The sequence below is a fragment of the Dendrobium catenatum genome, unplaced genomic scaffold (assembly GCF_001605985.2).
Source record: "Dendrobium catenatum unplaced genomic scaffold, ASM160598v2 fragScaff_scaffold_1220, whole genome shotgun sequence".
In the NCBI taxonomy this organism is placed as follows: domain Eukaryota; kingdom Viridiplantae; phylum Streptophyta; class Magnoliopsida; order Asparagales; family Orchidaceae; genus Dendrobium; species Dendrobium catenatum.
This window is the reverse complement of record NW_021319682.1, coordinates 986,196-1,001,015: the sequence shown is the minus strand read 5'-3', so window position 1 is coordinate 1,001,015 and position 14,820 is coordinate 986,196. Positions and strand designations below refer to the sequence as shown.

At 33.6% G+C, this 14,820-nt stretch overlaps 1 protein-coding gene across 1 annotated transcript; it reads left to right on the top strand.

The window, feature by feature from the left end:
- The first annotated feature begins 10,329 nt into the window (after window positions 1-10,329).
- LOC110115806 lies at window positions 10,330-12,563 on the top strand. The gene is made up of 3 exons (XM_020849175.1): window positions 10,330-11,041; window positions 11,198-12,239; window positions 12,281-12,563. The coding sequence occupies exons 1-3, from the start codon at window positions 10,330-10,332 to the stop codon at window positions 12,561-12,563; spliced, it is 2,037 nt and encodes a 678-aa protein (XP_020704834.1).
- The last annotated feature ends 2,257 nt before the right edge of the window (window positions 12,564-14,820 follow it).

Below are 14,820 nucleotides of genomic sequence, written 5' to 3'. Positions count from 1 at the left end.
TCATCCGCCAGATCTATTTAGGTAGTTTTATGTTTTAATCATCATCCAGGACATCAACCTGGATGATGGGGTTCAATTATGCCTAAATTGATATGGTGATTAAGAAAAATAATTAAGGTTGGTTGATTCGATCATATCATCCTGGATGATCACAGGATTAGCCAGGACGATCAATTCAAAAATCTTGATTGCTCCTGGATGACCAAAAATAATACATCATCTGCTTAGAGCGATGTTCTGGAAGATTTTATGTAGATTTGAACTAATCGGCCATGACGATAGTGAGATCGACCAAGATGATCAAGTCATTTTATTTTCATCCAGACTCCCATCCAGGGTGATGTTTTGGATGATATTCCTTGATTTGTACTAATCATACAGGATGATCTATTATCGTCCTAGACAATAGGATCAAAAAATCTTCTATTCATCCCAAGTCGTCCGGGCTAATTGAGCTTAATTTGTACTGATCATACAGGACGATAGTAATATACTCCTGAACGATAAAGTTGGTTCTTGAAAATCAATTTAAAGGACTCATGTTTTCTTAAGCATAAGATTCTTTTACTGCAGTCTTGACCTGAGAGAGCCGAGAGGAGAGGAAGAGAGAGGGAGAGAGAGGGAGGAATTTGTGAGGGGGAGCTTATGAGGGGGTTTCACAAGGGTTGCTCCAAGCAAGGGTTTAAGTTGTCTTTTCCAATCATCATTCCTCATTCTTGGAGGCTCAAGGGAGGTCTTCTTCAGCAATTAATCGAGGTTCTCTACCTGCTTCAGGTGGAAGCAAAAGGAGCCAGTTCTCTATTGCACCGGGGTTAGTGAAAAGGAGTGTTTTGTAAGGGATTCTCCGCATAGCTGTGGGGGCTACAGGAGAGACATTAAGTTAGTGCAATACTCAGAGGGTGCCTCTGAGGAGTGGACGTAGGTCAAGGTCTGACTGAACCACTATAAATTTGGTGTGTTTTTTCCTTTATTTTTACCTATGTATTTAATTTCTGCACTTTGTTTTTCTTGTGGTGAATTGTGTTTTGGTTTTAGTTCATGATTTATTTAATTTTATTGAGAAATTTTTTAAAATATAAATTCACCCCCCCCCCCTCTTGGTTAGCCTCGGGACTAGTTCATAAGGGCTTAACATTCCTAATAAACTTTCAAGTGGTATCAGAGTGGGATTCATAAAATTAAGTTTAAAAACTTTTTGAATTTTGATTCATGGCTAACTTTGGTAATTGTAACACAATGGAAGGATATTCTATTACACGCCCACCTTTATTTGATAATATTCCTTTTAATTTTTGGAAAACTTGCATGTCTACGTTTTTACAATCAATTGACTATCGTATGTGGATGCTTATTAAAAAAGGTTATACACCACCTTCTCGTGAGCTTAATGTCATTAAAACTAAAATTCCTTTTCCTGGATGGACTTTTAAAGAAAGATATTTAGTACAACTTAATGCAAAATGTTTGAACTATTTTTTCTGTGCTTTAAAATTTGAAGATTACATGCGTGTTTCAACTTGTACTACTGGTAAAGAAATTTGGGATAAATTGTGTATTACTTATGAAGGAATTAAAGAAGTTAAGCAATCTCGATTGAATATTTTTTTGCATGATTATGAACTTTTTTTGTATGAAATCTTCTAAATCAATTTTTGAAATGTATACAAGGTTTACTCAAATTGTTACCTCTTTACATGCCTTAGGAAAAGAACTCACTAACTATGAAAAGTGAATAAAATTTTAAAAAGTGAACAAAGCTTCTGAAAATAAATCATTGCATGTATCATATAACTTTAAAAAGAAGCATCACCATATGAGTAGATTAGAACATCCTTTTTCTGGTGTTAGATATTTTTTAAGTGGCATGCTAGGACACATTGCACACACTTGCACCATTCACCATAGTACACATTGGGTGTGGAGACCAAAATTGCATGATTCATGGCATAACACAAATACATTGCATTCTTCTTTTCATAAGAAGGGACTCAAACCTATTTGGGTTCCTAAATCTGACGGTTGATGATTTTTTGTAGGTGTTCTCTTACCAAAGACCTCATGAGAGGATAAGATACTTGGACAACGAAGGCTCGTGACTCATAATTGCTTAAACTTGCTACTTAATCAATTTTGAATTGCATGTCTACTACTCTATTGATTATTGTTATTTTCTGTTTTAGTTTGTTATGTTTGTTGTTATTCATTAGTTGTTATATCTCTGATATTTTTGGTTTTTTTTAAATGATATTGTTTGCTTTGTTTTTTATTTTTCTTTAATCAATATTTTACATATCTTAATCAGTTAAAAAGGGAAACACCATTGATTATTTCAATTTCTCTAACTTCCTTTAGTGGTGTAATTTTCTTTTCCAAACAAAAGTTTATCTCAAATCAACAATTAGACTATGCAATTGAAATCTTTTTCAAACTTACTATAGTAATCTATCTTATATATATAATATTCAAAGTCTTTATTTTACCTTCAAATTTTTTGAAATCTTATCGTTGCATTTATTATATGATTTTTTATTCTATTTTGTGATTCATTTTTTCTTATATTAGAGAGTCAGTTTTTCTTGTCTAATATCTCAAAGATATAATCACAACTGAGAGTTTTTTAAAATTTTGGAAAAGGGACATAGCTTGCAAAATCAAATGAAAAAAAGTGGTCAATGATGCAAAATCAAAAGATGCAATGTCACAAAATAGAAAAAAAAGTGGCGAATGATATCAAAATTAAAAGATGTGCAAAGAGTGTCAATCAAATTGACAAGAGGCATAAAATGAGCCCATCAAAATCAAGCTCCTTCCCTTTCAAAATTTTTAAATCTTAGAAGAATTCACGTGTCACTTAATAATTTTTCAAAGGCTTGATTTCGCGATTCTTGATCGTAACTAATTACTTTGATATATTATGTTATAAAATATTTTTCTGAAACTAAGTTTTGAATAGATTTCTTTTTCTTGTCCAATTAATTTTTCTGATTTAGATCTTTGTTTTCAAAAGAAGTTTTGCCCTGGGAGAAGTCCGAGAAAGGGATAATAGAATCAGTTGTGTTACCAATTTTTCAGATTCCGACAATGTTAATTTATTGACGTACAAATCTTTAAAATCAATCACATGATAACTATATCATATTTCATGTCTTGATCAGAAAAAATATATTTCTTCTTTGTTTATGTTCTATTTTCCTCCTCCTTTTTGAGATGTTAAAAGGGGGAGTAGTGTGTTATACTTGTACTATTCTATTCTGAAATTTGAATATGTTATGTTTTCTATGATTACACTGCTTCTATTTCACTATCTTAAATTGCTTAGATTAATTATAGTTTGCTATCATCAAAAAGGGGGAGATTGTTACAAATCTAATTTTATGAATTAGAATTTTGATGATAGTAAACATTCCTATTTTTTCTATGACTGTCTTGCCCACTAACATTTCAGGTCAACAAGAATAAGTGCAACTCAAGCTAGCTCAAGATTGGGAAGATTAGGTCTAAGTCAGTTTGTAATGTATTTTTTCCCTTTCCTGAGTCAATTATAATCTTTGTGGTGCCTCATGCTAAGTAACCCTACACATACATACACTTGGGTGAATTTTTTCTATCCAACTTAGAGTTTTTTTATTTGCTAACATCATCTGGGACGATCCAAAAATCGTCCTGGATGATCGATTAAAAATAGAAACCTTAATTAGGACATCCTGGTTAAGGCAGTCGTCATTAAGCATATTATCTTGAACAATTTTTGTATCATTCGAGATGATATGCTCAAATCAGAAAAAATTAGCTGCTATATCTATTTAGGTAGTTTTATTTTTAATCATCATCCAGGACATCGTCGTGGACGATGGGGTTTAATTATGCCTAAATTGATCTGGTGATTAAGGAAAGTAATTAAGGTTGATTAATTCGATCATATCATCCTGGACGATCACAAGATCAGTTTGGACGATAAGTTCAAAAACCTTGATTGCTCCTGGATGACCAAAAATCATACATCGTCTATTCAGAGTGATGTTTTAGATGATTTTGTGCAGATTTGAACTAATCGGCTAGGACGATCGCGAGATCGGCCGGGACGATCAAGTCATTTTGTTTTCGTCTAGACTCCCATACAGGGAGATGTTCTGGATGATATTCCCTGATTTGAACTAATCATGTAGGATGATATATTATCGTCCGAGATGATAGGAATAAAAAATATTCTAATCGTCCCAAGTCATCCGGGCTGATTGAGCTTAATTTGTACTGATCATATAGGATGATAGCAATATTATCCTGGATGATAAAGTTGGTTCTTGAAAATCTATTTAAAGAACTCATGTTTTCTCAAGCATAAGAGTATTTTGCTGCAGCTTTGACCCAAGAGATCCTAGATGAGAGGAAGAGAGAGGGAGAGAGAGGGAGGAACTTGTGAGGGGGAACTTATGAGGGGGTTTCACAAGGGTTTCTCCAAGTAAGGGTCCATGGTGTCTTATCCAATCATCATTCCTCATTATTGGAGGCTCAAGGGAAGTCTTCTTTAGCAATTGATCGAGGTTCTCTGCCTGCTTTAGGAGGAAGCAAAAGGAGACAGTTCTCTGTCGCACCGGGGTTGGTGAAAGGGAGTGTTTTGTAAGGGCTTCCCCGTCTAGCTGTGGGGGTCAAAGGAGAGACACTAAGTTATTGCAATACTTGGAGGGTGCCTTTGAGGAGTGGATGTAGGTCAAAGTTTGACCGAACCACTATAAATTTGGTGTGTTCTTTCCTTTGTTTTTACCTATGCATTTAATTTCTGCACTTTATTTTTCTTGTAGTGAATTGTGTTTTGGTTTGAGTTCGTGATTCAATAGAGAAAGTTTTTAAAATACAAATTTACCCCCCCCCCTATTGGTTAGCCTCGGGACCAGTTCATAAGGGCATAATATCCCTAACAAACTTTCAGAATAGCCTTAACCAACTCATTCATGGAGATTCATAGTGATGTAATAGTCAGTAATCATAAATAAGAAGTGCCATCAGCCTCTCACCATAGTAATTATCATCCCTTTTTTTTGTACTTTCCCATCATAATGATAATTTCTTAGATGTTGAACAAATATCCTCTGATTGTGATAAATTTTCCTTAGAACTCTATACCTCCTATGCTGATTTGTATAGTTATTTCAAAAATTTCAAAATCTCCCTTCGATATATCATCTTTCCTTTATACTGGCTAGAGTAAAGGCATAAATCTCTATATTGTGTTTTTTAACATTTATATGAATATTAACAAGTTCAAACAAGTTGGCCAAAATACTCGAGTGTTGCAGGCTAAGTGCATATCTAAAAGATCTCTCTTGAAGACCTAAGGTGACATCCACTCGCACGATAGCTTGATCTAAATCCTTCACATCAAGCATCTATTTCTAAATCTTAGTGATTAAATTCCTCAGTGATTCGCTTAGTTCTCTCCTCATTCACAATAAGGTTTGAGAGTTCTTCTTTAGTATTTGAGAATTAATGAATTGCATCATGAATATTAAACTTTATGATAGAAGTAATGACACCAAGAGGTACGTTTCAAAATGACCTTAAATGAGTTTATAATTGAAGGTAGTAAAAAATAGTCTATACATCAATGCATCACTCATATCTTGGGGGAAACTGACTCAAAGTAGCAATATGGTAGGTGGGATACTTTCCTTCTTCGTATAAATCTATATGATTAATTTCAACTTTTGTTGGAGGCTTGGCTTGAATGATCTCCCTAGAGAAGGCATTGACAAGTTGCAACCTCCTCTTCTCAATTCTCTTTTCTTCATAAAATAGTCAAAGTCAATCCCACACTTTTTAGATAGTGAGTTTCATCAATAATTAGAGTAGAGGTCAAGGCTCTAGCTCTAGAAAGTCTTCCACTCCTTACAACAAAACAATCAACCCAAAGTAATTCCACACATAGATTGATTTTTAGAATCCTCTTTAGTATTTCTTGAATCATTTGAGTCATCCTTTCCTTGAATTTATTGAGTTAATGAATAATCAAATGCTCTTGATTTTTCATCACCTTCTCTTTGATATTGTTCTGCTTCATGTGGTTCTCTTCTTCTAGTTATTAGCAGGCATTTTACTCACCACACCATTTAGAATGTTGAATAAATAACAAATTATAATCATATCAAAATATAATGACAAAATTGAGTGAAAAAGAGAATAAGGGAAGAGAAATGAAGAATTCTTGAGTGATAAACTTAGAGATTTAAGTAAAATAGGCTAAAGTGCAGAGAATCGAGTCTTAGGGAAATATTGAGTAAGATTTCATAGTTTGATCTCATCCCTTAACCCCTTATTTTATAGATTTGGGTCAGAGCTTGAGTGTTACTGAGTTGGTTAATTATATGCAAAACTACACATGAAATAAGAAAAAAAATATAATAATTTTAACTTGCTCAGAAGGTCTAACTTGATGAAGTCATTTACAAAAAATTTAAAGAAGTCTTTAACTTGATAATAAAATATCTAAACAGCTAACCAATAGTTTAAATTTAGAAGTCATCCATTATTAAGAAGTCATGGGGGCCAATTTTATAGATTATAGTCGCTAGGTCTAACTATTAGCCCTTATTCACCTACTAGCATAAGTTTCTTGATATAGTCACCTACTTAAGACGAGTTCTCTATTAAGCAAGTGAGTACAAAATTGAGTAGATCGAGTTAATCTGACTTAAACCAGCTTAATTTATCACGAACTAGATTTCCTTAGCTTGAACCGGATTTTTTAAATACTTGGATGTACATGATGGTGAATATCACAGCATGGATGCAATGATTTTTAATATAGCAAAAACATCAACATATCTCTAATTTTATAACTAAATAAAAATTTGAGGTTACCTTAATAATAATTTGAACATTTAAATGCCCCTCAAGTAATTTGAACATTTAAATGCCTCTCAAGTTGATCATGATTTATGACATTAGATCATTAAAATAAAAAAAATTCCCAGTAAAAGATTTATCAAAAATATATTTTCATAAGCTCCAAAATATTTTTGATGCACCAACATTAAGAAAAATAGGGAATAAAAGAGAGAGAGAGAGAGAGAGAGAGAAAAGAAAATGTAATTGCTTCTTTTTATTATGTATTAATTTATTAAAAGTTTTAATTCTAACACCGTTTAGCAAGGGCGGAACCAGCCTTAATTGTTTAGGGGGACAAATTTATAAGTCAAGGTGTAGAATTATTTTTTCATATATATACATTTTAGTGACTAATGATTATTTCTACTTAAATATATATTACATTTTAAAAATATCAATAACATCTTATATAATGATAATTATTCTTAAACAAAAATTAGGTAACACCTCTACGCAATATGTCGGGGATCCAAGGGGGCAACGCCCCAGGAAAAAATTTTGGTTTTAAGGATATTTTTGAATTCTCTTTACTATTTCTCTTTGTATTAGATTCATCGTTCCCTAACAATAACACCTCTATACAATGTGTTTAATTATGTTGGGGGTAATTGCCTAGAGATCATAGTATTTTAAAACTTGTAGGGGGCAATTGCCAAAAATCCCATGTAATAACTCCTCTACACAATGTGTATAATTATGTTAGGGGGCAATCGCCTATAGATTATAGTATTTTAATTTTATTAGGGGAGACAATTGCCTAAATATTTCTATAATAAAGAGTAAAAAAAAGCTGTAGGGGGACAAATTACCTAAAAATTCATGTAATATAAATAAATTTTTAATTTTTTTAAGGGGGGCAAATTTCCCTCATGGGCGCTTAAGAGTTCTGTTGAAACTCGTTCACTATGAATTAGGTTGTTAAACCTAAGCTTATGTCCCACGGCTAACCAAGAGGGGGGGGGGTGAATTGGTAATTAAAAAATTTAACCCTCTTTTTAAATTAGGAAATGAAAATAAAAACTTTAGTGTTTTTTTCTAGAAAATGTTTTTCAACCACAGTTTTAAAAGTAAAAATACAAAAATAAAAAGTAGCAGAAAAATAAAGATACAAGATTTATAGTGGTTTGGTCAAAATCAGACCTACATTCACTCCCCGGAGACACCCTCCGAGTATTGCACTAATACCACTAGTGACTCTCCTTTTGCACCACAGCAAGGCAGAGAAGCCTTTACAAACACTCTTTCTACCACTGCCCGATACGGCAAAGAACCATCATCCTTTTACACTATCCCAGTGTTGGCAGAGAACCGTCATCCTTTTACACTATCCCCAATGTTGGCAGAGAACCATCGTCCTTTACACTCTCTTAGTGTGGGCAGAGAACTCTTCGTCCTTTCATACTCTCTTAGTGTGGGCAGAGAACCCTTCGTCCTCTTACACTCTCCTACTGTGGGCAAACCTCGGTTGTTCACACTCTTCAAGTGTCGGCAGAGAACCGGATCTCCTTAACAGATCTTATTCACAAGAAATCTAGAAGGAAGAGAGAAAAGAGTGAAGTAATCACAAACCATGAGTAAAGACTCTTACCTTTGAGTACCAAGTGAAACCTTCACGCTCCAATGGCAAGAAATCTCCTTCAAACACTCTCTCACACTCTCTCCTTGACTCTTCTTTCAATAGGCACGAAGATCAGTAGGAAAAAAGATTAAGTGGAAGTTTAGTTTAGACTATTTTATGTAAATACACAAATAACCGTCCAAAAACTACAAATTTTTAAGTCAATACGCATTGGATCGTCCCGTATGATCATGGATCGTCCTGGACGATTTTACTTAAATGCGTTGGAAACGAACCTAAAATATATGGGTACGAAATGAATTCGTACACACACATCGTCCCGTACGAACTAGGTTCATCCGGTACGAACGATTATTCCATAAGTCGGTTCCCAAAAATTGTAGAATGTCACTAAAATTTCAGATTAGGTTCACTTCGTCCTGGGACGAATATAGGTTTGTCCGGACAAAATTTTTCCAGTCGTCTGAACAAAAATTCTCCAGAGGAGATTTCATCCCAGGACGAATACACTTCGTCCTGGACGAAATTACTCCATAGAGCAACTCGTCCTGGAACGAATACACTTCGTCTGAATGAAAATTTTCTAGAGAACATTTTGTCCTGGGACGAATACACTTCATCCTGGACGATCAGGACTTAGAAAAATTTTCTTCAATTCCTGTTCATTCCATTGCTCTTACGAGGAGATAACTGACCTGATCGTCTCGCACGAACTTTCTTCGTCTCGTACGATCAATACAAAACTTTCAAGATCTCCTAAAGTGTGTGTGTGTATTCACTCAATTACAATCACTCCCTCTCAAACTTAATTCAAAGAAAAATACAAGTTTTAAATACACAAAGTATCTCATTCTGAATTTGATTTAAAATTTTTGTAATCTGGAGTTTGATTTTTCTGAAATGTTAGTACACACAAGAGCAAAAACAACTCTTCCAAAAAAGTGTTAGGAGATAACTACACATAAAATAATAATATTTGAAATCATCAAAATTATATAAATTGCAATAATGTAAAACATGCAAATAACAACTCTCTTAACAAATTCCACCCCTGTCATTTAGTTTTCTTAAATGTGGCATGGCACAATATAAAAAGCTGACTATCATTTAGTGGGTATTCAACATCAGCTAACATTTACAAACATTTTAATTAGCTCCTAAAAGTTTTTTTTTTGTACTAATGGTAGAAAAAAATTTATGACTTCCTTTTTAATACAATTTTATTTATCATAAAACAATTCAAAGTTGCCTAAAAGTTTTTTCCTAAAAGAAAAATCAATAACCAAAAGAAAAAAAAACACAAATCGATGCACTTCTTGATTTTTCTACATGGACAATGCTCATGACAAGAGGCTGAGACGGTCAACATTAGCCAACGTTTATAGGCTTCTTTTAGAATGCCTTTTTTACTACTTTAAAAGAAAGCTATCTCAAATGTAGTCATAAATCATAATCATTTAAAAAAAATAAAATGTCATCCTCACCGTCCAAGTGCCTAGCCCAAGCCAATTTTACAACAATGATAAAGATTTTTTTTTTCTTTTTGATAAATTTACACTCAATACTCGAATGTCATTTATATGTGTTGCGGACTAGAAAATATGCGGCAATAGAGATTTAATTCTGCGTCTTAGCGTTGTACGTATAACTAGCTCACACACAGAGAACACAAGATTTTTTACGTGAAAAACCCTTAAAAGGGAAAAACCACGAGGCCTAGCCCAGTTTAAAATGATTCCACTAGACTTTGAGTTGGTTACAAAGGACTGAATCACCTCCAAGGGTGATCAGATTACAATCAGTTACTTAAGTAAGACATCAGCTATAAAATTATCTCCAAAATCCTAGCTTCCAGATTAAAATCGATTATGCCTTTAATTATTAAAGATACTCAAGCTGGGTTTATCAAAACTAGAATTTCTACGGACAACATCATTTTAGCTCAAGAGATTCTTTCATTTGCTAATAAAGGAAAGAAAAATTTGTTTTGTGCCAAGTTTGATATTCGTAAGGCTTTCGATACGGTATCTAGGGATTTTGTATTGGCTAGGCTTGAGCAGAAAGGGATTCCTCCTCTTTTTATATCCTGGGTTAAGGCTTGCATCTGTGATGTTAACTTTTCTGTTATTGTAAATGGGGCTCTTGAAGGATTCATTCCATCCACAGCTGGTTTAAGACAGGGATGCCCATTAAGCCCTTACCTATTTTGTTTTGTGATGGACGCATTCTCTTCTCTCATTGACAACAATCATTTCATGGGTGCTCATTTTGGGAATTTTAAGATTTCTCATTTGCTTTATGCTGATGACCTTCTTGTTTTTGGTGAAGCATCCCCAGCCAACTGTGATAATCTGATGCAAATTATTTCTAAATTTTCCAAATCCTCTGGACTTTTTATGAATTTGGATAAGAGCTCCATTATGCTTCCCAGTCACATTATCAATGACAACTCTATCTGTAGGTCTCTTGGCCTTAACCACAAGGAGATCATCAACTATCTAGGAATTCCTATTTCTTTTAAGAGGATTAAAATTGCTGACTTCTCCCCTCTCATGGAAGAAGTCTCCAGGAAGCTCTCTGGTTGGAATGCTAGCCTTCTGTCTTTTGCTGGCAGACTTCAATTTCTGAAGTTTACTCTCCTAAACTCAATTGCATACTGGATAAGAGGCTCTATTTTACCTAAGGCGGTTATTAAATTTGTTAGAAGGATTGCTTCTAAATTTCTTTTTTTTGGAGATATTACTGTGGTAAGAAAACTCCACCTTGTTGCCTGGGATACTGTTTGCAAGCCTAAAAACAAGGGTGGTCTTGGTCTGCCTAGCATACCTGCTCTGCAATATGGGTATAATTGCTCTTTAATTCATAGAATTTACACCCGTAAATTCCCTCTGGCTGACTGGGTATTTATGATATATGGCTCTCCTTGGAAGCCTCCTGATTCTAAGGCCACTAAATTTTGGAAAGCTATTTGCTCTACTGCTATTGATTCTAAGGCTAACTGGACTCATTTTGTTACACCCTCTTCTCCTTCTTCTTTTGTTTGGGATTACTGGTGTAACAAAAATAGAATTGTGGATTTGTTTTCTTTGTCCAGTATTTTCGGCAACACTTCTGTTAGCAAGTTCATTGTTGATGGCTCTTGGCAACTTCCAATTAATATTCATAGTGTGGCTGTTAATTGCATTAGCAGTATTATTATTCATGATAATTACAGAGAATGCCTGGTTTGGGACACGGTTACTGGTAGAAAAGCTAAATTCAAAGATTTTGTCTCAGATTATTATAAAATGCTTCCTCTTTGCCAGTGGGATTGCTTTATTTGGCACAAAAAGCATATTCTTAGGTACTCGGTTTATTCCTGGCTTTCTTTAGTTGGTGGCCTTAAAACTGCGGTTGAGCTTAATAGGAGAAATATTGATGTGGAAATCACTTGCTCGTTATGTAATGGCTACCCGGAATCCACTGGTCATCTGTTTTTTGATTGCTCTTATTCTCATTCAGTCATTACAGCTCTCATTCCGGATTGTGCCTCGATTCTTCTTAGGCCCAATCTTATGCAATTGTTTGACTGGGTGAATGATAATCCTAATTTTGATGCACGCACTAAATGGCTTAAATATTTAACTATTTGTTGCTCTTTATACTTTATTTGGAGAGAAAGGAATGATAGAAGATTTGCTTTGACTGCTGCATCTTCGTCTTCTGTGTGTGTGAAGATCAAAAAGGCAATTTTGGCTAAAGTCATTAAATGGAGAAAGGATAATTCGATGCAGGATCTGTTTTAATGTTTTGCACACTTTTGTTAAATTGGTTCCCCAGTTTCTTTCCTGTTCACTGCTTTCATATTTTTCTGTATTTGCTGGAGGCTTATGTGGAGTTTTTTTGGACCCGCTGGGGTTATGGTGCTGGGGGCAATGATGCTCAATTGCTGGGCTGCTCCCAGGATGGCGGTGGTTTGCAACCACTGTACTTGGACGGCAAGATCTGCAACCGGGAGCTCCGAATTCCTCTGGCTTCAGCAATTGGTTTTACACTGAGCCCAACTATTCAGCTTCCAAAATTTATTTTGGGGTTTTTAATTTTTGACATGTGTAAATTTTGAGGATGCTATAGTTCTGAGGTGGTTTTTTTTCACCTCTTTTTATTTTACTTTTCTACACATGTAACTAGTTTTTCATTATCAATGAATGGGCTTTTGCCCCTAAGCTTCCCAAAAAAAAACAATTTATATTATATTTCTAATAAAAATCTTTACCAAATTTTTATTTTTTATTTTTTAATATAGTTTTTAATTTTAGTATACAAAGTTTATAAGGAAAAAATTTTATTATAAAAAATAATATAAAAATTGTCTCAAATAATGCCTAAGTTTTTTATATAAAAATGAATTCTTCTCTCATTTTTTAAGAAAGCTTTTTATAAAGCGATTTTTTGTGTCAAAAAGAAATAAAGTATAATTTAATTTATAAGAAAACATACAAAGTTTTCTTTCAAAAAATATTTATTAAGTAATATTTTTTCAAAAAAAAAAATATAAGCGAGAATGTATTTATTGAATACATATTGAATGATGATGACACAATAGTGAAAAATGAGGGGACCACCTTGCTGCCCATAAAGCATGTGATGTCATATTGTCCTACACATGTTGGTCACCCTACAGCCTCTGCAACATTTATGATGTCAAGTGCATGCATGCATACATGATAAGTGATATAATGGCATGCATGTTCATCATAACCGAACATGCATGTGAGAAAGCAAAATAAGGAGTGTTGTCACGCTTTGTTTATGATGTATTATTATGTTGTCATTTAAGTAACCAAGAAGTGATACCACCAAGTCTTTTCATGTGATCTGTTTGAGAGAGGTGGCCATTTAAGGTGGTAAATATCATATCATCTTGACATTTATCTCTTTAAAGGTGTGTGTGTGTGAGAGAGAGAGAGAGAGAGATGGCCATTAGAACAATCACAATATTTTCAGGAAAAAGAATATTAGTTCATCATGAATTTTACCATTTTATAGAGAGATGAAGAAGGAGAGCGAAATCAATTATATATACAATACATTATTTATCTCTTTTCTTAGCTAGGAAGAGTTCACACTCTAATTTTAGCTTATTCAATGTGGTTAAATGAATGAACTATTGAGTGGGACACTTAAAATATAATGGGTTGAACCTAATAATTCTTTGTATGCCTTATCTTTTATTACTACAAAAATATAGACTAACATCGCATTTAGCAAGACTTTAGAATCCTCTTAATTCAATCCCCTAGACTTGGATTTGATAGAGTTCAAGCTTATCATGATTTAATAAATATGAACACATTTCATGGTAAAGTCCTAATGAATGAAATCATAAGTGCCCTTAGGAGAAACTTATAAGACTTGGGTTAAATGTAGATCATACTAGTAAAGCTAATAGACATATGTCAATATTAGAGGACCTAGTCACTTAGACCCACTGAAGAACCTAACTTATAGATCATGTAAACCCATTTTGTTGGTTTTCTCTAATTGAGCTACATGACTTATTTGATTAACCTAGCCAACCCCTAGCTTAATTAGTAAGATGTACCAATTAATCCTATATTTAACCTAAAAGGAAGCTAAAGATACATGATTACTTAGCCTAATTAATTAAATAAACTTAGGATCCACTATAATAATAATCAATCTAAAATACCTTAGGATTTATCCAAAGTAGTTATCATGGACTGGCTGAAATGGATCCTTTAGTTAACTTAAGGAATCCAATTCATAGTAAAGCTAAGCAACCAATTTTGTTCAATCCAGTAATATGATTAACCTTCTAAAATTTGATGAAAATATCAAAGTCCATAACAATTCCCCTTAAGCTTAGATCAAGTGACCATAAAATGCTCAATCCATATTTATGTTTAAATTCATGAGTTTCAAATAAAAAAACTTTAGCCATCCACCTCAACTTGAATTAATTCCTTTAAAACTTTATGAACTACATATCTCCTTTAAATTGGTCTTGTAAAATGTCTAGTAATCAAACTTACTCCAAAATGCACATACATTTGGCTAAACAATTCATCTCTTACATAAGGCAACATAAAAATTGGTTTGGAGGATCCAAATAATGCCAGCCTTAATTAAAGATTGATGGATCCTAATTGGACCTAAGTGAAGGTGCTCAACATATTGACTTTATGAGCCAATCTGACTAATATATGACTCTGCTAAATATAGAGGATTTTATGAGTTAATTATTTTCATGGGAAACAAGAGGATGATGATTCCACTAAGTAACCTAGAGGATTTCTTCCATGAAAAATCTTTAATGGGTTCAATAAATGAATACTTAAGTGACAATCTTAAACTAC